The 24,778-nt window shown below is 36.1% G+C and overlaps 1 protein-coding gene and 1 non-coding gene across 2 annotated transcripts in view; one reads left to right on the top strand and one right to left on the bottom strand.

Annotated features, from left to right (window-relative positions):
- The window catches only part of NDUFAF2 (NADH:ubiquinone oxidoreductase complex assembly factor 2), a 168,472-nt gene that overhangs the window by 92,847 nt on the left and 50,847 nt on the right, over positions 1–24,778 (top strand). Inside the window, exon 2 of the mRNA XM_078449568.1 lies at positions 4,190–4,279. Within this exon, the coding sequence (XP_078305694.1) occupies positions 4,190–4,279 (90 nt within the window). The remainder of the gene's footprint in view (positions 1–4,189; positions 4,280–24,778) is intronic.
- On the bottom strand, positions 18,336–18,470 carry LOC132682603 (small nucleolar RNA SNORA23). The gene has a single exon (XR_009611775.1). It is a non-coding gene; the product is annotated as a small nucleolar RNA SNORA23 (small nucleolar RNA).

Raw genomic sequence — 24,778 nt, 5'->3', positions numbered from 1 at the left:
TTTTTATCCATCTATTTATCTATATCTTTTAGTGGTTTGGCTTTATGGATTCCTTTGTTTTCCTAGTAGAACATTTAGTTCTCAAGCATTTTGCTCTCAGGATCTCTTTCACTCTTCACAGTTATTGACAGAGCTTTGTTTATAAGATATGTATTAATATTTATATTGAAACTAAAACCAAATTTTTAATTATTTTAATATTCTTTAAAATTAAAACTAGTAAACCTATTACATAAAGAAAATATTTTTTGTTGTTTACATAAAGAATATATATTTTATTTATTTATTTATTTATTTATTCATTCATTCATTCATTCATTCATTCTTTTGAGAGAGAGAGAGAGAGTGTGCGTGCACGTGCCCTGGTAGGGGCAGAGGGAGAGGAAAAGAGAGAATTTTAAGCAGGCTTCACACCTAGGGCAGAGCCTACTGTGGAGCTCAATCTCAGGATCATGAGATCATGACTTAAGCTGGAATCAGGAGTTAGATGCTTAACTGGCTGAGCCACCCAGGCGACCCCCCAAAAATATATTTTTGATCAGAAATAATGATACATACCCAAACAGAAACATTTAGAGAAAGGGGTAGCATTGCTTTATGTTTTACAAATCTCCCTGATGTCTAACTTAATAAAAGATAGCTGGATTTTTTCATATCTGCTTCTTTATTCAGTCTGTTGGTATATCACATACATGTAGCTTCTAGAAAACTCTATGTTCACAAAGAATGGAAGTGAAAAAGGCAAATAATGTTCTTAGTATTGTTACTAAAATAGTGTTGGCCTCTCATTCCCTTTAAAAAGGTAACATATTGTTGGGGTGCCTGGATGGCTCAGTTAGTTGAGCGTCCGACTTTGGCTCAGGTCATGATCTCACAGTTAGTGAGTTCAAGCCCCACATCGGGCTCTGTGCTGACAGCTCAGAGCCTGGAGCCTGCTTCGGATTCTGTGTCTCCCTCCCTCTACCCCTTCCCCGCTCATGCTCTCTCTCTGTCTCTCAAAAATGAATAAATGTTGAAAAAAAAAAGGTAAAATATTGTCATTTCTGCTATCTTTAAATCCATATACCACTGACCCTTATGATCCATTTGGATTCAAACTTTTGTTTTGGCTGGTTTTTTTAAATTTTTTTATTATTATGTTTATTTATTTTGAGAGAGAGAGAGACAGAGTACGAGTGGGGGAGGGGCAGAGAGAGAGGGAGACAGAATCTGAAGCAAGGTTCTAGGCTCTGAGCTGTCAGCACACAGCCTGACATGGGGCTGGAACCCATGAGTGTGAGATCATGCCCTGAGTCGAAGTCAGATGCTCAACCAACTGAGCCACCCAGGTGCCCCTGTTTTGACTGTTTTATTAAAGCTGTTGTTTTACTATTAATTAAATTAAAGTAATTAAATATAATTAAAATTGTGCATTGTTTTACATAATAATCCTCACTGAGCACCAGTGTCAATTGTTTATTAGGACTTATTAAGCCAATACGTGTATTAGATTAATGTTTTTGTTGTCAAATTAATTTTTAAATGTAAATTAGACGCTAAAGTTTTTGCACCTGACCAGGTACTTAAATTTGATCTGTTTGTAAAGATGGAAATTTTTTGCTGTGATAAGTAGGATTATCTTTACAACTATTACACGAAAGCATATTAGTACAAATAAGTGTACAATTTGTGTATAATTTCTTACTCAGTGAGAGGGATAGACTTCATTCCCAGTTCTTAAAAATTATGGAAGTAGGACTTATTACAAAGAATGGAGTAGTTTTAAAACAATTTATTTGGGGGCAAGAACTTACATCTGATTACAAAAAATTTATTCAATAAAATAATAGCCTTATTTTGTATATGTAATTTTTTATATATCTTTGATGTCTTCTATTTATAAATAAGATTTTCTCAGCACTTATCAAGGAATTAGCTAAACTAACTCATGTGTTACTCTGTCTTTTCATTTATACACAAATAAGTATTGCTTATGATTTTTAAAAATCTTGGGAGACCTTAAATTGATAGACCTAAGAGATAAGAGATAGGATGTTAATTTTTTTATCACAGACATTGAAATATACTTGTATTATATATGCCTTTAGTGGTGGTACTGAGACTGGTAAACCTCTTTATCCTCTTCTCTGCTAAATTTTTTGATGAACATTTAAAAGCTTATAGAACACACACCTACCTTCAGAAGACAATTTGTTAGCATTTTGTGTTTTAGATGGTAGTTTTCCTTTCTGTACTTGTGATTGCTAAAAGGACATATATCTTCATATTCAGATGAGAGCTATATGAAGGCACAGGTATTTTGATTCTTCCAAACATTTTAAAAATTGTCATGTAAACATACTTTAGTGTATGCTAAATTTATGATAACTTTTGTAATTACCTGTTTATATATATAGATACAAATAGCATTTTAGTAAAGACACTTAGATATTTTGAGCCTCTACTATGAGAGTAATGCACCTCTCATTGTTACAGGCTCCTTTGACTCTTGTCCCTACAACTAGAGGCTTTACTGCTAATACCTTGACTTACTGTTAATTTATTGGGTAAGGTAAGCAAAAGGTTAGAGCCTCTGTGTTAAGATTAAATCAGCTTGATTCAGTAAGTCCATAATGAAATGCAGAATTTCCCTAACCCCATACTTCCCAGTTATTACCTATTGATGGCTTGTCCATGAAATCTCAGCCTTTCACTTATTATTACTAAGGCAAAGGAAATAGCACTAGTCACTCATTCTTCTTAGGCTATCCTTTTGTGGCTTCCTTTTTCCTGCATACTCACTCCGAGGAATTTCCTTGGTCTGCAATGAAGGAATTTTTAGTTGGTAGAATTTCAGGCAGAGATTTGCAACAAGGTCATTTTGCTTAATTATGTCATTCAGTCTATTTAGCATAGTGTAAGGTTGGTCATGGAGTGGGAAGAGAAAGTAGTATTTTGTAAAGGCCAGATTTCTCTCCCTGACTAGTGTAATTATTGTTAAGCCATGCTCCTCCCCTTCTACTTACTCACCATGGTCTTCTCTGTTTCAGCTTGCATTCCCTGAGTAGGCAGGCACACTCACTAACTTTTGGGAATTACCAACTTCACCTGGTTTCCCTAGGCTCAAAGGCTCACTGAGAAGTGAACATGTTTTGAAACCACCAGTTTGACAAAGCTGCTTTGAAGGATATAATTGAGACTGTGGAAACAGAAGAAAATAGCAGATAGTTTTATATCTTTTGTATGAACCTAAAATACCTGTTAATCAAATTTTTATTATTGAGAAAAGTAAGCCTATTGCATTCTCATCCCATCCCTGATTCCTCTACACCTTTTTCTTTACTGCTCCATTTGCTTTCTTGTTTCTACACTGCTACCATCCTGTACCAGTGTGATCTCACATTCGTAATTCCCCAGTTTTTGCCTTCTTAATTTAGATCCGGTAAAACGTAATCACTCACATAGGTCATAGAATCGAACCCATGAGTTGGTTCCCTTGGGTTTGCCAGTATACTGTGGCGGTGGGGTGGCAGCAGGATCTTGTGGTTCCTTACATAGTAGGGGGTGTGAGTAGCTGTTCCCTTGGGCAGTCATAGCAGCCGCTGGCACCTCTAATACAAATACTTGTAGAATTTGAAGGAGTTGAATACTGTTGATTATTAAAATGGTTTTTTGTATGTATTTCTTTTTGGCCATTTGTGCCCTAAGATTAATTAGTTCCTTTTTTTTTTTTTAAACAAAATCTACATTTATTCTACCAAAATTAATTTTGCATGCTATGGTAGAAAATTTTAAATTTTTGTAGTAAGTTTAGAATTTGCTTTTTCTTTTAAAAAAATTTTTTTTTCTTGTTTATTTTAGAGACAGAGAATAGAGCACAGGCAGGGTCGGGGCATAGAGAGAGGGAGACAGAATCTGAAACAGGCTCCAGGCTCTGAGCTGTCAAGCAGAGAGCCTGACATGGGGCTCGAACCCATGAACCATGAGATCATAACCTGAGCTGAAGTCGGACGCTCAATGAACTGAGCCACCCAGGCCCCTAGAATTTGCTTTTTCTAACAAAACTAACTCTAAATGGAATCTCTTCTTTGTCCTGATAATTATTTTACCAAATGAGGAGGTGTGAAATATCCAAAGAGAAAATATTACTTGTAGTAACTACTGTGTCATGACTTCCTTTAAAAATAAGGTAATCACTTTTGTCTTGTAGGACAGACTATTCGAGAGAAAAGAATTATAGAAACAGCAAATAAAAGAGAAGTCGACTATGAAGTAGGGGACATCCCAACAGAATGGGAAGGTAAGTTTGTGTTTTTACTAGTATCTTCTGGAAGGCAAATTGTTTATACAAAATTAACAGAAGCAGGTATAATTGTATGTTTATTCTTTTTACAAAAATTTTAGTAATCCGAATCCATGACCTTTTTTAAAGATATTCCATTTCTTTGAACATTGTGAAGGTGTCACACTTTAGTAAGGAAACACATATACAGTGAAAGGAACTTTTTAAAAAAAATTTTTTTATGTTTATTTATTTTTGAGAGAGAGACAGAGTGTGAGCAGGGTAGGGGAAGAGAGAGAGGGAGACACAGAATCCAAAGCAGTCTCCATGCTCTGAGCTGTCAACACAGAGCCCGACGTGGGGCTCAAACCACGAGCCGTGAGGTCATGACCTGAGCCAAAGTTGGAGGCCCAACCGACTGAGCCACCCAGGCACCCCCAGTGAAAGGAGCTTTTAAACATTAGCAGAGCTGGTACTAGGGTGAGCTGAGCAAAGCTCCTATAATACAAACTTGACAGAGGCACTCACTTTCATGTGCTGACTGTGCAGTCGCACACTCCCAGAGTTCAAATATTGTTTCTGGCACAGAATACCTACATGAACTTGGGAAAGTAAATTCATTCTTCTCAGTCTTAGTTTACTCTTTTATAAACTGTGAATAATACTTGCTGTTACCATCTGGAATATTTGCTTAACTTAAAATGACCCTGTTAGCTCATCCTCTGTTAAGACAAGGATGGACACTTGATCCCTATCAGGACTTTGGAATTAAGATAAGAGATCAAAGTGAGATATAACAGTAGCAGTCAGTCTTTCAGTATGGCTGGAACAAAAACATATGATTATGGGTAGTTATCTTCAATCTACTATCTAAGCTTTGTTGCAGGAAAAGCTGATCTATTAAGAAGAAAATGGAAACCAGTCTGCAAAAAGAAATAGTGAGACAGAATGTTTCCTAAGTTTCCTGAAAGTTTCCAGTCCTCTCTTCGATTTCTATCTAAATGTAGTTCAGCTGCATATCTGCCTTTGAGTATTAGTGCTACCCCATATCCTTGTTCTAAATTTTCCCTTTTCCCTTACCAGTTCTTTGCCTAGTACCTGACACATGCTAAATGTTCAGTAAATATATATTGAATACGTGAAATCCAGCTTGAATTAGCTTTTGTTATTTGCATCTAAAAGAGCTTTACCTAGAATACCAATATCTATCTTTTTCTTTCTGATTATACTAATATTTATTTTATATCACTTATCACTTACCCAGTATTTACTTGTCTACCTGGTATTATAATCATTGTTTATAATCATTGCTGTTTATAATCATTGTTTATAATTATTATAATGTTTTTTTTTTAATTTTTTTAAATGTTTATTTATTTTGGAGAAAGAGAGACAGAGTGCAAGAAGGGGAGGGGCAGAGAGAGAGGGGATACAGAATCTGAAGCAGGCTCCAAGCTCTGAGGCGCCAGCACAGAGCCTGACATGGGGCTCGAACCCACAAACTGTGAGATCATGACCTGAGCCGAAGTCAGATGCTCAACCGACTGAGCCACCCAGGCGCCCCATGATCATTATAATGTTTAATCATCACAACAATCCTATGAGGTAGACACTGTAGTTATACCCATTTAATAGGGAATCTAAGGTCTAGAAAGATTAGATATACTGCCTATGTTATACGGCTACAAACTGCAAACAGTAGACCTACTGCATCCTGGCAGGTGAAGCATACTCTACTTGTGATAACTATAGGCATTAAGTTACTTTTATGCCAGTATGTGAGTATAAATATTTCTTCGGGATTATCTTTTCTATTTTACCTTATTAGCTTTGAAAATATCAGAACTATGAGAAAAGAACATAAAAATGGGTAGAGACCAGAGATTTTTTGAAGAAATGCAGAATATAAACTGACAACTTCTAGCAGTAATAATTGAGATTTTTTTATTCTAACAGACTTTCCAATGTTATGAGCTACATTCACAATTCTTAAATAATGCCTGTACCTCCTTATGAGTCTATTTTATCATTTTTTCCAAAAATAGCATAGAGTTAAAATGTTTATAAAAATAGAGTTACAAATAAACAAATAGGTATTGACTCGTTTTTCAAAAACTTTGAGACTTTCAAGGAATTAAAATGAAGTTCTAATGATTTTTTTAATGTTTATTTTTATTTTTGAGAGAGAGAGAGACAGAGACAGAGCACAAGCTGGGGAGGAGCAGAAAGAGAATCCAAAGCAGGCTCCAGGCTCCAAGCTGTCAGCACAGAGCCCAACACAGGGCTCGAACCCATAAACCATGAGATCATAACCTGAGCCGAAGTTGGATGCTTAACTGACTCAGTCACCTAGGAATCCCAGTTCTAATGCTTTTTATGGCTTTGTCCTGATCCAGTAATTCACCATAAGTATCCTGTGAGTCTTACCCTTAACATAAATGTATCAACCAAACACTGAAACTAAAATTATTCTTATAGTGGTACATATCAATTAAATGTAAAAAATAATTCCATACCATGAAAAAGTAAAGTAAAATAAGATACACAACACCCTATATTAAAAAAAAGAAAGGAAAGAGAAAGAAAACTTTTAAAGTAAATAGTGTCAACACCAAATGAATCTAAAGTATTTTCAGATCCAGATGAATATTTGTCAATTATTAGTAGAGTAGAGGTCCCCAAAATGTATGGGGGATACGTATTAGATGGATGCACTCTTCATTCATTCATTCTTTTAGTAAATATCTGTGGTGGACCTCTGCATTCATAGAGTTTACTTTCTGGACTGGGAGAGTAGGTGGGAGAAAGACAATAAACCAGACAAATAACTACATAGTATGTTAATGGCCACAGAAAATAAAACAGGAGAGAGGAAATAGGGAGTGTTGGGGAGAGTTTTACAGTTTTAAATACTGTAATGAAAAGGCATTACTGAGGAAATGACTTGGAATAAAGGCAGAAGAAGGAGCTGGTTATGCAGATAAGTAGTAGAGGAGCATTCCTGGAGAGTGAGTGCAAAAGCCCTGAGGCAGGAGCATGCTCAGATGTTTAATGAACAGCAAGGAAGCCAGTGTGATTGGAACAGAACCAGAGGGAAATTAATATATGAAGTTAGAAAAGTAAGAGTATACCCAGTCTTGTAGGACCTTATAGATAATTTAAGGACCCTGGCTTTTACTCTGAGTGAGATTGAATGCCATGGAAGGTTTTGAAAAGAGTAGTCATATGCTTTGTTATATTTAACAGCATCACTCTGGCTGCTGCACTGCAGAGACTTAAGAGGGCACAGGCAAAACATGGAGACAGGAGGCTCCTAATAATTTATGCAAGGAGTAACTGTGACTTGAACCAGAGTAGGGGTGGGAGTGGGAAGAAGTAGTCGCATTCTGGGTCTTGTAAAAGCAGACCCAGTGGGATTTGCTGATAGATTGGATATGGAATGTAAGAGAAAGGAGAGCAGTCAGTGATGCCTTTTAAGCTCTTGGCCTCACCTGGAAAAATGGACTGTTTTTCTATGCTGTTGACTCTGAGGGCAATCCTGTGGGAGGAGCAAGTTGGGGCGGGGGGAATGAGATCAATTTTGGAAATGTTAAGTTTGAGATATCTATTAGACATCGAAGGAGAGATAGTAAGTTGTATATAAGCCAAGAATTTAGTGGAAAATTCTGGGCTAGAGATTAAATTTGGGAGTTGACAGCTAATAAATGGTGTTTAGCGTTGGGAGACTGGATGAGTTCACAAAGAGAATAAGTGTAAAGAGAAGATGAGAAGTTCAGAGACTGTCCTGTCAACTGCTCCAGGGTTTAGAGACAGTGAAGACAAGAAAGAAGCATCCAGAAAAGGAGAAAGAAGAAGAAGAAAAAGGAGGAGGAGAAGGAGGAGGAGGAGGAGGAGGAGGAGGAGGAGGAGGAGGAGGAGAAAAGTTTCATGTGCTGGAAGCTAATTTTCAAGGAGGATGGTTCAACCATTTAATGGTTCAACCATTAAATGAAGCTTGAGAATTAACTCTTTGCTTTAGGAACAAAGGACTCCATGATCCTGCCAAAAAATAGTGTGTAGGGTGTTAGGAACAAAAGCCTGATAAAGAAAGGATAGCAAAAGAATATTTGGAGGGAATGAGTATAGACAATGCTTATGAGGAATTTGTGTGTAAAAGGGAATGAGTTTTGAGGCAGACCCTGGGTAGGAAAGTAAAGAGAGCAATTTTATGTTTTATTGTTTAAAAATTTTTTGATGTTTATTTCTTTTTGAGAGAGAGAGAGCCAATGCAAGTGGGGGAGGGACAGAGAGAGAGGGGACAGAGTATCCAAAATGGACTCCACGCTGACAGCAGAGAGCCCAATGTGGGGCTTCCACTCAGGTATTGTGAGATCATGACCTGAGCCTAGGTCAGATGCTTAACTGCCTGAGCCACCCAGATGTCCCTATGTTTTGTTGTGTTATAAAGATAGGAGAAGTAACCAAATTATTTTTTTCTAAGAATAGAATTTAGTGATTCATCACTTACATATAACACCTAGTGCTCATCCCAACAGGTGTCCTCCTTAATGCTCCTCACCCTTTTAGCCCCTCTCCCCACCCAGTCACCCAATACTCTGCCAGTAACCCTCAGTTGGTTCTCTGTATTTAACAGTCTCTTATGGTTTTTCTCTGTGTCTGTCTTTATATTATTTTTGCTTCCCTTCCCTTATGTTTATCTGTTTTGTTTCTTAAATTCCACATATGAGTGAAATCATATGATATTTGTCTTTCTCTGATGGACTTATTTCGCTTAGCATAATAATCTCTAGTTCCATCAACATTGTTGCAAATGGCAAGGTTTCATTCTTTTTGACTGCCAAGTAATACTCATGTGTGTGTGTGTGTGTGTGTGTGTGTGTGTGTGTGTGTGTGTGTACCACATCTTCTTTATTCATTCATCAGTCGATGAACATTTGGGCTCTGTCTATACTTTGGGCTGTTGTTGATAGCACTACTATAAAGATTGGAGTGCATGTGTCCCTTTGAAACAGCACTCCTTTATCCTTTGGATAAACACCTAGTAGTGCAGTTGCTGGGGCGGAGGGTAGTTCTATTTTTAATTTTTTGAGGAAGTTCCATACTGTTTTCCAGAGTGGTTGCACCAGTTTGCATTCCCACCAGTGGTGCAAAAGGGTTCCTCTTTCTCCGCATCCTTGCCAACATCTGTTGTTGCCTGAATTGTTAATTTTAGCCATTCTGACAGGCGTGAGGTGGTATCTCATTGTGGTTTTAATTTGTATTTCCCTGATGATAAGTGATGTTGAGCATCTTTTCATGTGTCTGTGAGCCATCTGAATGTCTTCTTTCAAAAAGTGTCTGATCATGTATTTTGCCCATTTCTTCACTGGATTATTTGAGTTTGGTTAAGTTCTTTATAGATTTTGGATACTAACCCTTTATCAGATAAGGTCATTTGCAGATATCTTCTCTCATTCCTTAAGCACTACCTTTTAGTTTTGCTGATTGTTTCCTTCATGGTGCAGAATCTTTTTATCTTGATGAAGTCCCAATAGTTCATTTTTGCTTTGGTTTCCCTTGACTCTGGACACATGTCAAGTAAGAAGTTGCTGTGGTGGAGGTCAAAGAGGTTGGTACCCGTTTTCTCCTCTAGGATTTTGTTTTTATGTTTATTTTTGAGAGAGAGAGAGAGAAAGAGAGAGAGAGAGAATATGTGAGCTGGGAAGGGGCTGAGAGAGAAGGAGACACAGAATCTGAATCAGGCTGCAGGCTCTGAGTTGTCAGTACAGAGCCTGATGTGGGGCTTGAACTCACAAACCATGAGATCATGACCTGAGCTGAAGTCAGACACTGAACTGACTAAGCCACCCAGGCATCCCTCTCCTCTAGGATTTTGATGGCTTCCTGTCTTACATTTAGGTCTGTCATCCATTTTGAGTTTATTTTTGTGTATGGTATAAGAAAGTGGTCCAGGTTCGTTCTTCTGCATGTTGCTGTCCAGTTTTCCCAACACCATTTGCTGAAGAGACTGTCTTTTTTCATCGGATATTCTTTCCTCCTTTGTCAAAGGTTAGTTGGCCATACGTTTGTGAGTCCATTTCTGGGTTCTGTATTCTGTTCCATTGATCTGAGTGTCTGTTCTTGTGCCAGTACCATACTGGCTTGATGATTACAGCTTTGTAATACATCTTGAAGTCCAGCATTATGATGCCTCCAGCCTTAGGTTTCTTTTTCGGGATTGTTTTGGCTATTCAGAGAAGTAACCAGATTTTTAAATAATGATGGGGAAGAACCAACCAAAAAGGAAGCATTAATAATGCAAGAGAGAGTGACCTTGAGGTGAGATGGAGTCTAGTACATATGTGAAAGAATTGGCCTTTGACAAGAGCATGGAAAGTTCATCAGTTGTAATAGCAAGAAAGTAGAGTATACAGCCATAGATACAGATAGGCACATAGATGTGATGGTGAGAATTTGTGTAAATTCCCTTTTGATTCCTCCAGATGAAGCACAGAATGGTTAAATAACTTCCTAAGTACAAACAGCAGCTGCAACCAAGATTTTAAAACAAAATATCTGTCCCTAAATCTTTACTCTCCATACTATATTGCCTACCTCATTGCATACTATGCATACTATTGCATATTATATTGCCTACCTCATTAATAACCTGGCTAATTCTTACTTACTCTGAGTTTTAGAGCACACATTGACTCCTTTGGAACTCCTTTCTGACCCCACCTCTCACCTCCTAGTGCTATGTGGCATGCTCTTTTTTTTCCCCCCCATCTCACTTTATGGCTTCCCAAACATTAAACTTAAACCACTGTAGATTTTTCCATGTTACCTTATCTGCCTCCTCTCCCCAGACTAAAAGACACTTTAGGTTACAGTTCTTACTGTGTTCATCATTGTAGTCTTAGGGCCTTGCTCAACACTTAACATAAAATAAGTGCAAGCTCAATCAATATCTGTTGAATGAATGAATTTTAAATTGAAAGTACATAAGGAAGAGATATTGGGGAGTTCTGCTGACTTGCTATAAATAGTCCATTTTGAAAAGAAACACACACGACAGCACGCCAGAGCAATTAGTTCCAAACGTATGGAGCACTTAGACAAAGTTTTAGTTATGGGAGATAGTATAGTGCTAGCTGTCCAACAGTCTTACAGTCTCAGGGAAGCTTTTGAGTTTCATCCATGGCTTAATGGATAGTTCTTACATAGAGCCTCTCAAAATCTCTATCCCCATAATTCAGATGACATTTTAGCTTCTAGTTTTGTTTCTTTTGTGTGTGTGTGTGTGTGGTTGTTTTTGGTAGCTTTAAGCTTGTTTGATATTGACAGTAATAAACATTGATGAGGACCCTAAAATACATGCCAAGTAGTGGGAAGAGACAGAAAGGCCCTGATCCAGCATTTCTTTCTGGTAGAAAGTTAAACTTTACTTATCAGACATATTTCTTAAAATATAAGAATAAAACCTCATAATAAGGTTAGGTAAAAATTACTTTTTAGATACATTAGACTAAACCTGTCTAATTAACACAATTAATAATGAACATCTCGGTATGTGATATGCACTTGTATTGCTTTAGTATTATTAATAATTGTTTAGCATGCTTTCTTAGGTTACAGGAATTCCCCACCAAACATTTTCAAAGTGAGCTTCATAAAATAATGGCCAGGACATAATATCCTCATCCCAGCATCAGAAGACCTAGGTCCTTAATCATTTGGGGCAAATCATATTACCTCTGTGTTTTTCATCTGTAAAATTAAAAGGCTCTATATTTGGGGCGCCTGGGTGGCTTGGTCGGTTAAGCGTCCGACTTCAGCTCAGGTCATGATCTCACAGTCCGTGAGTTCGAGCCCTGCGTCAGGCTCTGTGCTGACAGCTCAGAGCCTGGAGCCTGTTTCAGATTCTGTGTCTCCCTCTGTCTCTGCCCCTCCCCTGTTCATGCTCTGTCTCTCTCTGTCTCAAAAATAAATAAACGTTAAAAAAAAAAATTTTTTTTTTAAATAATAAAATAAAATAAAAAAATAAAAGGCTCTATATGTGTCTGGTGTTCTATGATTATATGACTCTAGAAGTGTTTCTAATCAACTTATGCCCCAGCCCAGCATCTGGACCTACTGTTGAGCCAAATTGTTTGGCTGGGAATTACTGACAGTTCTTGGTGGTCTTCATCAGGTGATAGGATAGCTATATGTATTAGTGATCCACTGCTGCATAACAAATTACCCCAAAAGTCAAAGATCTAAAATAACAAGCATTTATTATCTCACAGTTTCTGTGGATCAGGATTCTAGGCATGGCTTACATGGATCTTCTGGCTCAATGTGTCTCACAAGGCTGCACTCAGTGTGTTGGCCTGGGCTGCAGTCATCTCAAGGCTCCTCTCAGGAATCATCCACTTGGAATCTCATTCACATGGTTATTGTCAGGCCCTAGAGGATCTACTTCCACACTCACTCAAATGGGTATTGCCTGGCTTCATCTTTACTGGCTGTTTGACAGAGGGCCTTATTTCCTTGATAACTGTAGCTTTATAGTTCTTGATATCAGGTAATGTTAGTCTTACAACCTAATTATTCTTTTTTTGAAGATGTTTTGGCTATCCTATGTCCTTTGCATTTTCAAATGCATTTTAAAATGATCTTGGTAATTTTTGCAAAAATTCCTCCTAGGATGTTGGTTGGGATTGTGATGAACCTATAGATCACTTTGCAAAGAACTTCTGACCCCTGGACATTATATTTCTCTTTATTTAATTTGGGCCTTCTTTAATTTCTAAATGATAATTTTTTAATGTCAATGTTTGATTGTTCATCATTATTATTATATAAATATGCAATTGGTATTTGTATATTGATCTTGTATTCTATGACTTTGCTAAGCTCAGTTATTAGTTATAATAGCTTTTTTGTCAATTTAATCAGATTTTATACCTAGAAGATCATGTTGTCTATGATTAAAGACATTTTTTCTTTCTTTCCAACCTGGATGCCTTTCATTTTTTAAATCTTATCTGCTTGCACTGACTAGGATTTCCAGTATACTGTTGATTAGAAGGAATGAGAATGGACATTCTTGCCTTGTTCCTGATATAGTATTCTTTTTATACATTGTTGATTGGTTTATCTAAACTTCTGTTTAATGTTTTCATATCAGGGTTCTTGAGGGATATTGGTTAGTAATTTTTTTTTTCTTGTAACATCATTGCTTGGTTTTGGTGTCAGGATAATGCTGGTCTCATGAAATTAGTTTGGATATATTCCTTCTTCAATATCCTGCAAAACTTTATGTAAAGTTAAAATTATTTTAAAAAATTTTTAAGGTTTATTTTTGAGAGAGAGAGAGAGTGCACATGTAAGTGGGGGAGGGGAAGAAAGAGAGAGATACAGAATCTGAAGCAGGCTTCAGTCTCTGAGCTGTCAGCACAGGGCCTGATGCAGGACTCAGACCCATGAACTGTGAGATCATGACCTGAGCCAAAGTCGGACCCTTAAGTGACTAAGCCACCCAGGTGCCCCGAGTTAAAATTATTTTTAAAAATATTTGATAGACTTTGCTATTGAAGCCATCGGGGCCTGGACTTTTCAACTACAAATTAAATTTATTATATTCAGGATAGTCAGGGTGTCTGTATCTTCTTGAATGACCTTTGGTAGCTTGTTTCTTTTAAAGGGTCTGTCCATTTCATCTAAGTTTCCAAATGTTTTGCATAAAACTGACCATAATATGTCCTTATCATCCTTTTAATATCTTTACAATCTATAGTGATGTCACATCTGTCATTCCTAGTTGTTATGGCTGAATTGTGTCCCTCCAAATTCTATGTTGAAGCCTTAACCCCAGCACCTCAGACTGTATTTGAAGACTGCATTTGGAGATAGGGTCTTCAAAGAGGTAGTTAAGTTAAAGTAAGGCTATTAGGATGGGTCTTAATCCAATATGACTGGCATCCTTATGAGAAGAGGGGATTAGGACACATATATATATACAGAGGGAATAACATGTGAAGACACAGGGAAAATAACAGCCATCTGTAAGCTGAGGGGAGAAACCTCAGAAGAAACTGACCTTGCTAACACCTTGATCTTAGACTTCTACCTTCCAGAATTGTGAAAAAATAAAAATAAATTCCTATTGTTTAATTGCCACTGGATCTTTGGCACTTTACTTTGCTCTTGCAGCCCTGAAACTAAACAGCAAAATAATATATTAGTATTGAGTATGTTTATGACTGAATTTTATTTCCTACTGTGGGTTATCAACTGTATCTCTGTTTTGTTACTTGCATGTCTGCTTTTGGTTTTGTAGACCATATCTTGACCATATCTATCTTTATATGATGTTTGCACTTCATATAGAGTATAAGAACCTTACAAAGGTGTACTGCCATTTCTCCCTTCTAAGATTTCTGTTTTTGTCATATATTTTAGTTCTACATGTTAGAAACTGCACACTACATCATTATTTTTATTTAAATAGTGAACTAGCATTTAGATAGATTTAATCAATAAGAAAAATATGACATATTTAATTCATATTTTTACCATTTCTAATGTTCTTTATTCCTTTTTTGTGGGTCCCGATTTCTATCTGCAATCATTTTCCTTTAGTATCTATGCCTTCCTTTAACATTTCTTTATATGTAAGTCTACTGGCATTAAATTCTCTCAGCTTTCATATGTCTGAAATATATTTTTAAAGGTATTTCTCTGGTGGGGCACCTGGCTGACTCAGTTGGTGGAGTATGTGACTCTTGATCTTGGGGTCGTGAGTTCGAGCCCCATGTTGGGTGTAGAGATTACTTAAAAAATAAAATATTTTAAAAAAAGATATTTCTCTGGTTCTAATGTTCTAGGTTGATAGGGTTTTTTTTTTTTCTTTTCAGTAGTGTAAAGCTACTTTACATGCTTTTTTTGTCAAGAAATCTGTTGTCCTGCTTTTCTTTATCCCTTTGTATGTAACATCTATTTTTTTTCTTCTGGTTGTTTCCAAGTTACTCTTTTTTAAACTGGTTTTCAGCCATTTGATTATGATGTGCCATCATATAGTCTCTTTTGTGCTTGAAGTTTCATGAGCTTCTTAGCCTTATGGATTTATAGTTTCCTTTAAATTTAGAAAAATTTCGGCAATTATTTCTTCAAATACTTTTCTTTGAGTCTCTTTCCATCCTTCCTTTTGGGAACTCCACTTACAATATTAGGCTATTTGAAGTTGTCTCACAGTTCACAAATGCTCTGTTCATTTGCGGAGGCTTTTACTCTTTGAGTTTTATTTTGTATGGTTTCTCTTATTGTATCTTCAAGTTCACTGATCTTTTCTTTTACAGTGTCAAATTCCTACCAATCCATCCAGAGTATTCCTCGTTTCAGGCATTGTAGTTTTCGTCTGAACAAGTTTGATAAGGGTCTGTTTTATATCCTCCATGTTTCTACTTAACCTCTTCAATCTGTCCTCTCTCTTTTTGAACATATGGAGTACAGTTATAACTGTTTTAATGTTCTTGTCTGCTAATTCTACCATCTGTGTCTGTTTTTAGTTGGTTAGTTGGTTTTTTTTTTTCTCTTCATTATGGGAAGTATTTTTCTGCTTCTTTGTTTGCTTTGCAATTTCTGATTGGATGTCAGGCATTTTAAATTTTTGCCTAGTTGAATACTAGATATTTTTATATTCCTATCTATATTATTGAGCTTTGTTCTGAGACACAGTTAAGTTACTTGGAAACAGTTTGATCCTTTCAGGGATAATCTTTCAAGATTTGTTAGGTAGGACTGGAACAGAATTTAATCTAGAACTATAATTCTGTATTGTTGATGGAAGTTGTTGCTGAGCACTCTCCTCTGCCCTGTCAATCATGAGGTTTTCCACTCTGGGTGCTGGAAATTAACATTACTCTTGCTCCTGTGTAAAATATGAATACTGTTTCTTCTGATCTTTTCAGGTGGTTCTTTTCCTGGTCTTAGAAGTTTCTCACTCACCTGAACTCATTAGTGCTCTTCTGAATACTTGATAGCAGCCCCCCTACCAATCTCCAGAGTTTGCTTTCTTTGAAGCTGTCTCCTGTCTGATAGTCTATCCTGTGAATTTTAGTCACTTTGGTCTCCCTAGACTCCATTTCCATTTCCATAACATAAGTAGTATTGTGGATTTTAGCAGGATCCCCTCCCCATGCAACAGCCTGGAAACTCTCAAAGGAGTAAGTGAGGCAATTGTAAGGGTAACCTTTGTTTGTTTGTTTGTTTGTTTTTTAACATTCTGAAGAGATCACTGTATTTCATTACTTGATGTCCACTGTTTTGAAAATTGTTGTTTCATGTAATTTGTTTCTCTTGCTCCATCTTGGCTAGAAGCAGAAGGCTGCTTTCTTTCAATTCGCTTAATGCATTTGAAATCCATTTATATATTTGCATGAATCAGCAGTTTATTCCTTATTATTGCTGAGTAGAATTTTATCATATTGATATACCAACTTACCCATTCACCAGCTGCAGGACATTTGGGTTGTTTACACTTTATAGCAATTATAAGTGGAACCACTATATAAATTAATATTCCTATTTAGGTATAAATATTTGAACATGAATTTTCATTTCATTCAGGTAACTACCTTGAGGTGGCATTTCTAAGTCATGTGGTAAGAATAAATTCAACTTAAACTGCTAAACTGGTTTTTAACGTCTATACCATTTAGCTTTCCCATTAATACTACATGGAAAGCTACAGAGGTTCCTCATCTTCCCTAGCCTTTAGTGTTGTCAGTGTTACTAGATTCGTGTTGTAGTGTCTCACTGTGGTTTTAATTTTTATTTCTCTAGTGACTGGTCATGCTGATCATCTTTCATGATATTTGCCATCTGTATATCTTCTTTGCTATAGCGTATGTTCATATCTTTTTGCCGACAAATTTTTTATTTGGTTGGGTTTTTTTTCTAATTGTTTACCTTGGAGGGTTCCTTACATATGCTCAATACAATTCCGCATATATGTGATTTGCAAATATTTTTTCCCAGTCTGTGACTTGTTTTTCAATTCTTTTGACAGTGCCCCTTAGAGAGCACACATTCATAATTGTAATGAAGTCCAATTCATTATTTTTTTTTCTTTTATGTATCATCATTTTGGTGTTACAAGAAAATTTTGCTTAACCCAAGGTCATGAATATTTTCTCCTGTGGTTTCTCCTAAAATTTTATGGTTTGGGGCTTTATATCTACATCAGTGATCATTTTGAATCTATTTTTTGTGAATGGTATAAATACAATTTCATTTATATGGATATCCACTTTTTTCCAGTATTATTTTTTATCGGGTTAAAATGCACATGGCATAAAATATACCATCTTACCCATTTTTAAGTGTACAGTTCAATGATATTAAATACATTGACCTTATTGTGTAGCCACTACTAACATCTATCTTCATATCTCTTTTCATCTCATAAAACCAACTCTATACCATTAAACAATAATTCTCCCATTCTTCCTTAACCTTACCCAGCCCCTGGAAACCATCATTATACTCTGACTTTATGATTTTGATTACTCTCCCAGAACTATTTTTGAAATGACCATCCTTTTCTCACTGTTTTTGCACCTATGTCAAAAATAGGTTTCTATATAGGTGTGGTCTATTTCTGTCTTCTCTATTCTGTCCATGGATCTGTGTCTGTCCGTTTCTCAATGCCACACTGACTTGATTACTGAGACTTTGTAGTAAGTCTTGAAATAGGTAAGTTGAATTCTCCAACCTCTTTTTCAAAATTGTTTTGGATACATTGTTTTGGATACTTTGGACCCTTTTGTGAGTATATATGACTTTTAGTATCAACTTATCAATTGTTACCCAAAAATCCTTCCAGAATTTTGACTGGGAATGCATTGAATTTATAGATCAGTTTGGAGAGGATTGAGCCTTCTATGAACGCAGCATATTCTCTCCTTAGGTCTTCCTTCATTGTTTCATCTGAAGTTTTTAGCTTATAGATCTTGCACATATTTTATTAAAATAAAACCTAAGTGCTCCTTTTTTAATACTAGAAAGCTTAGCATTTATTCATTAAAGCACACAGGAAATCAACTCAATTCAAATAAAATGATATTGTACTAGGATTCCAGCTTACTCTTTGGCTATGTGTTTATGGGAATAGCAAGATCTGGATACAAAGCACAGACAGACACTGCCATCAGACACAGATGAAAGCTACACACATTATAGCAGCTGTTCCTAAATGTTAATTTTTAGGGGCTATTGCTAATTGTTTTTTATTTCAACTTCACATTATTCATTGATAATACATAGAAATACAATTGATTTTTGTATATCAACTATGTATGTACTTTACCCAACTTTGCTAGACTCATTTATTTTAGTTTATATTTGGGGGATCGTCTACATAAACAATTTGTATTCTTTCTATGTACTCTATTCTAATGTATTTTTTTTTCTTGCCTTTCTTTCCTGACAAGGACCTCCATGACATTGATGATTAGAAATACTGAAAGTGGGAACACCTGGGTGGTTCATTCAGTTAAGCATCCAACTCTTGGTGTCAGCTCAAGTCATGATCTCATGATTCATGAGTTTGAGCCCCACATCTGGCTCTGTGCTGACAGTGTAGAGCCTGCTTGGGATTCTCTCTCACGCTCTCTCTGTCCCTCCCCTGCTTGCTCTCTATTTCTCTGTCTCCAAATAAATAAATAAACATTTCAAAACGTAAGTAAAAAAATAGTGAAAGTGAAGTCTTGCCTTTTTCTTAATCTTAGAGGGAAAGCATTCCGTTTCTCGCTATTAAATTTAATGTTAGCCAGAAATTTTTATGTAGATGCTTTCCATCAGATCAAGAAAACTCTCTTTTCTTCCTAGATTGCTGGAAGTTTTTATTATGAATGATGTTGGATTTTCTCTTTTTTTCTGCATTTATTGGCTTGAATTTTATCATTATTCTTCATTTTATTAATGTAGTTGATTACATTGATTTTTTTTTATTATCTCTCGCTTTTTTATTGTGATAAAAGATACATGACATAAAAAGTTCCATTTTTGCCATTTTTAAGCACGTAGCTCAGTGGCTTTAGGCACATTTACACTGTTGTCATTGTCAACACCATCTCCAGAACTTTTCATCTTCCTAAACTGAAGGTCTTTACCAATGGCACAGTAAGTTCCCATTCCCTCCTCCCCCCTCCACCATGCCTGACAACCACCATTCTACTTTCTGTGTCTATGAATTTGACTACTCTAGGTATCTCATATAAATGGAATCATACAGTATTTGTTGTTTTGAGTCTGGCTTATTTCACTTAGTATAATGTCTTCAAGGTTTATTTATGCTTTAGCATCTATCAGAATTTCATTCCTTTCTCAAGCTGAATAACATTCCATTTTCTCCATATACCAGATTTTGTTCATTTGTTCATCCATCAATGGATCTCTGGATTATTTCCACCTTTGGGCTATTGAGTAATGCTGCTGTGAACATGGCTGTACAAATACCTGTAGATTTAAACCTAATTATGTAAATAATTGTGGTAAACATCAATGGTCTAAAATCTCTATGTAAAAGGTTGAAATTGTAAGAATTATGTAGAAGACAACTATGTGTATCAAACAGTGTAACCAAGTTGACAGTTATAGAACATTACCCTGAGAAATTGTAGAATTCATTTTTTTTTCAATTTATTCACCTTGATAGGTTATAAACTCTTGCCAAAAATTTTGGAGGTGGGAATACTTACTTATCTACTCATTGTGTGAGGCCAGGTTTACCCTGATACCAACTCTTGTCAGAGACAATAAAGAAAAGAATACTATAAACTAATATCCGACATAATCATAGATGCAGAAATCATTAACAAAATATTAGCAGACTGCATCCAGCAGTATATAAAAAAGGGCAATATGCCATAATGATGTGGAATTTATCCCAGTAATATAAGTTGGTTTAACATTTAAAGATCAACATCGCCCCATTTCCCCCATCTCCCACCCCTGGTAGCCACCTACATTCCACATAAAAATGAGATCATGCAGTATTTTTCTTTCCATATCTAGCTTATTTCATTTACCATGTCTTCCAGATTCATCTGATATTGTCAAAGATGGCAGGACATTCTTCTTTTAAGACTGAATAATATATTCCATTGTAAATATATATATATATATATATATATATATATATATATATATATATATATATATACACATATATACACACACACACATACCATTCTTCCATCAATGGACATTAAAGTTGTTTCCATATCTTGGCTATTGCCAATAATGCTGCAGAGAACATGGGAGCACAGATATCTCTTCAAAATAATGATTTCATTTCCTTTGGATATGTATCCAGAAGAGGGATTTCTGGATCATATGGTAGTTCTAGTTTTAATTTTTTGAGGTAACTCCATACTATTTTCCATACTGGCTGTATCAGTTTACATTCCCACTGAACAGTACATAGGGTTTTCTTTTCTCCACATCCTTACCAACACTTATTATCCTTTGTCTTTTTTGTTAAAACTATTTATTCATTCATTCATTCATTCATTCATTTGCTTATTTATTTACTTGAGAGAGAGAGAGCAGGGGAGGGGCAGAGAGAGGGAGAGAAAGAATCCTAAGCAGGCTTCCCACTTAGCACAGAGCCGGACGTGAGGCTCAAGTCCACAGTCCTGTGACCACGACTTGAGCTGAAATCAAGAGACCCTCCACTGACTGAGCCACCCAGGCACCTCTATTCTTTGTCTTTTGATAATAGCCGTCCTAACCAGGTATGAGATGGTATCTCACTGTGCATTTCATTTGCATTTATATTCAACTTTTAACAAAGAAGAAAAATCATAATTTCATATTAGTACAGAAAAAATATTTGACAAAATTCACCATACATTCATAATTAAAAACTCTCTACACACGTGAACTGGGAAGTTCCTCAACCTAATAAAGGATATTAAGAGGAAAAAGCACTTACAAGTAACCAACCTCATATTCGATAGTAAAAGAACACTGTCCCCCCTAAAATTTGGAACAAAACAAGGGTATCCTCACTATTTTTATTTTATATTATCCTGGAAAATTCAAGTAAGTGCAATAAGGCTAGAAAAAGAAATAAAATGAATTCAGATAGGAAATGACAAAGTAAAAGCCTCTTTACAGATGACATAATTGTGCATAAAGACAACCTCAAAAAAATCTATAAAATAATGAATTTAGTAAGTTTTCAAGATATAAGGGCAATATGTTAAGACCACTTATCTATCTACATTTTATTACCAAACAATTGCTAAATGAATTTTTTTATTCTGTCACTTAAAATGCCATTAAAAACATGAAGTATTTAGGGATAATGTTACAAAAATATGTCTCTACAACCTGTACATTGAAAAATGTAAAATATTCCTAAGAGAAATTAAAGGAAATCTAAATAAGTGGAGAGATACACATTTTTGTGGTTCCGAAGTCAATAGTTAAAAGATTTTATTTGCCTAAATTTGATCTGTACATTTAGTGCATCCCAAGTCAAGATACTAGTAAATTTTTCTTTTTAAAATTAACATGCTGAGGGGCGCCTGGGTGCCTCAGTCGGTTAAGCGGCCGACTTGGGCTCAGGTCATGATTTCTCGGTCCGTGAGTTCAAGCCCCACGTCGGGCTCTGTGCTGACAGCTCAGAGCCTGGAGCCTGTTTCAGATTGTGTGTCTCCCTCTCTCTGACCCTCCCTCATTCATGTTCTCTCTCTCTCTGTCTAAAAAATAAATAAACATTTAGAAAAATTAAAACAAAAAATTAACATGCTGATCCTAAATTTTGTATTAAAATGTAAAAGGATCTAGGATACCTAAAACACTTTTTTTTTCCTTTCAAATTTTTATTTAATTTTTTTTTCAACGTTTTTAATTTATTTTTGGGACAGAGAGAGACAGAGCATGAATGGGGGAGGGGCAGAGAGAGAGGGAGACACAGAATCGGAAACAGGCTCCAGGCTCCGAGCCATCAGCCCAGAGCCTGACGCGGGGCTCGAACTCACGGACCGCGAGATCGTGACCTGGCTGAAGTCGGATGCTTAACCGACTGCGCCACCCAGGCGCCCCTCAAATTTTTATTTAAATTCTAGTTAGTTAACATAGCATGTAATATTAGTTTCAGGTGTACAATTTAATGATTCATCACTTACATACAACACCCAGTCCTCATCACAACAAGTGTCCTCCTTAATCCTCATCACCTATGTAACCCCTCCCCCGGCCCACCTCCCCCCTCCCCATAACCAGTTTGTTCTCTATAGTTAAGACTCTTTATTGATTGCCTCTCTTTTTTCCCTATGTTCATTTGTTTTGTTTCTTAAATTTCCACAAATGAGTGAAATCATACGGTATTTTTATTTCTCTTATTTTTCTTAGCATAATGCTCTAGTTCCATCCATATCCTTGCAAATGGCAAGATTTCATTCTTTTTGATGGCTGAGAAATGTGTCAATTGTTGATAATGCTGCTGAAAACATTGGGGTGTGTGTATTCCTTTGGGTCAATATTTTTATATCCTTTGGGTAAATACCAATTGTTGGATCATGGGGTAGTTCCATTTTTAACTTTTTGAGGAATCTCCATACTGCCTAAAACACTTTTTAAAAAGAACAAGGTTGGAGGATTTAACTTTAAAAAGCTACATTTTTCAAGACAGTTTAATACCACTATAATGATAGATATAAAATTAATGGAATCAAACTGAGAGTCCAGAAGTGTCCCTACATTTATATGGTCATTTGAGTTTTCAATGGGAAAAGGAAATTCTTTTCAACTACTGTTAAATAGTTGGATTTCCATATGAAAAAAAATAAACTTTGGTCTTTACCTCATATTAAATCTAAAACTTAAATTGAAATTGATCACAGACCTAAATGTGAAAGTTAAAGCTTTTAGAAGAAAACATTGGACTAAATCTTTCTATCATGGCATAGTCAAAGAATTATATAGGACACCACATATAAAAGAAAAAATATGATAAGTTGAACTTCATCAAAAAATTTTAAACTCTTTTTTAACAGATAACTCTGAACAAATGAAAAGATGGATGAAGAGAAAATTTGTGATACATATGTGACATAAAACTTGTATCCAGAATATGTAAAGAACTCTCACAACCCAATAATAGGACTAGCATCAGAAGTTAAAAAGAAGATATGTAACATCATTAGTTATCAAGGAATGCAAATTAAAACCATAGTGAAGTACCACTACATACCACTGACTCACTAGAATTTAAAAGATTAACAATACAAAGTGTTAATGAGGATGTAAAGCACCTGAAATGTACATAAATGTTTGGCCAATGTGTAAATGGTACATCTGCTTTGGGAAATAGCTTATTCTTTATAAACTTAAACACACTCTTACACTATAACCTGGAAATCTGCTGGGTATTAATCCAGAGATATAAAAACGTAGTCTACCCAAACACTTACTGAAAGTTTTCATAGCTGCTTTATTCATAAAAGCCCAAATTGAAAGTTCCCCAAACACCCAACAAAAATCAGTGGATAAACACATTGTCATTTTCTATATAGTGGAATATTACACAGGAATAAAAAGAATGAACTGCTGCTGTGCTCACTGTATTTATTTTTTATTACTCTGCATCAGTATTACCACAAACTTAGCTAAAAACACTATATATTTATCATCGCCTGGTTCCTGTGGTCTTGAGTCCAAGCCTAGATGGGTTCTCTACTTAGGGTCTCACATAGACTGCAAACCATGTCAATAGGTATCATCCAGGTCTGCATTCTCATCTGGAGGTTTGAGTGTGGAAGGATCCATTGTTCCACATGTGTGGTTATTCACAGAATTCAGCTCCTTGCAACCATAGGACTGTGAGCTTCAGTTTTTCACTTGATGCTGGCCAGAGACCACCCTAAGCTCCTAGAAGTCACTGAAAGTTCCTTGCCACATGGGATTCTTCAACATGCCACCTTTTCTCTTACAGCCAGCAAGGGAGAGCCTCCAGCAAATGGATGCTGTAAGCTTACATGACATAATCATGCACTCGTAGACATTCCATCTCCTTTGCCCTCTTATCATAGTTAGAAGTACGTCACAGGACCTGCCTTTACTCAAGGGGAAGAAACCATACAAAGGTGTGGACATGAAGAGATGGGGTTTGTGGAGGCTACCTTAAGAGTTTGTTCTCTACACACAGTTACATGGATGAACTTTAACAACATTATGTTGAGTAAAATAAGTTAGATGCAAAAGAGTGCATACTGTAAAATTCCATTTATATGAAACTGTAGGTAAGGCAGAACTCATCAACAGTGACAGAAAGTGTAGCACTACCTGGGAGCTGTGGATGGATTAGGGTGGGTGTTTGCATGTGGTCAGAGATAGGAAACTTGCAAGTGATGGAAACATTCTATATACTGATTTTGGTGCTGGTTAAAAGGTTGTAAACGTTTTTCAGAATTCATGGAATTGCACACTTAAAATGGTTTCACTGTATTGTTTATAAATTATATCAAACTAAAGAGG

Source organism: Panthera onca, chromosome A1, assembly GCF_046562875.1.
Source record: "Panthera onca isolate mPanOnc1 chromosome A1, mPanOnc1 haplotype 2, whole genome shotgun sequence".
Lineage (NCBI taxonomy): Eukaryota > Metazoa > Chordata > Mammalia > Carnivora > Felidae > Panthera > Panthera onca.
This window is presented reverse-complemented; position numbering and strand designations above follow the sequence as displayed.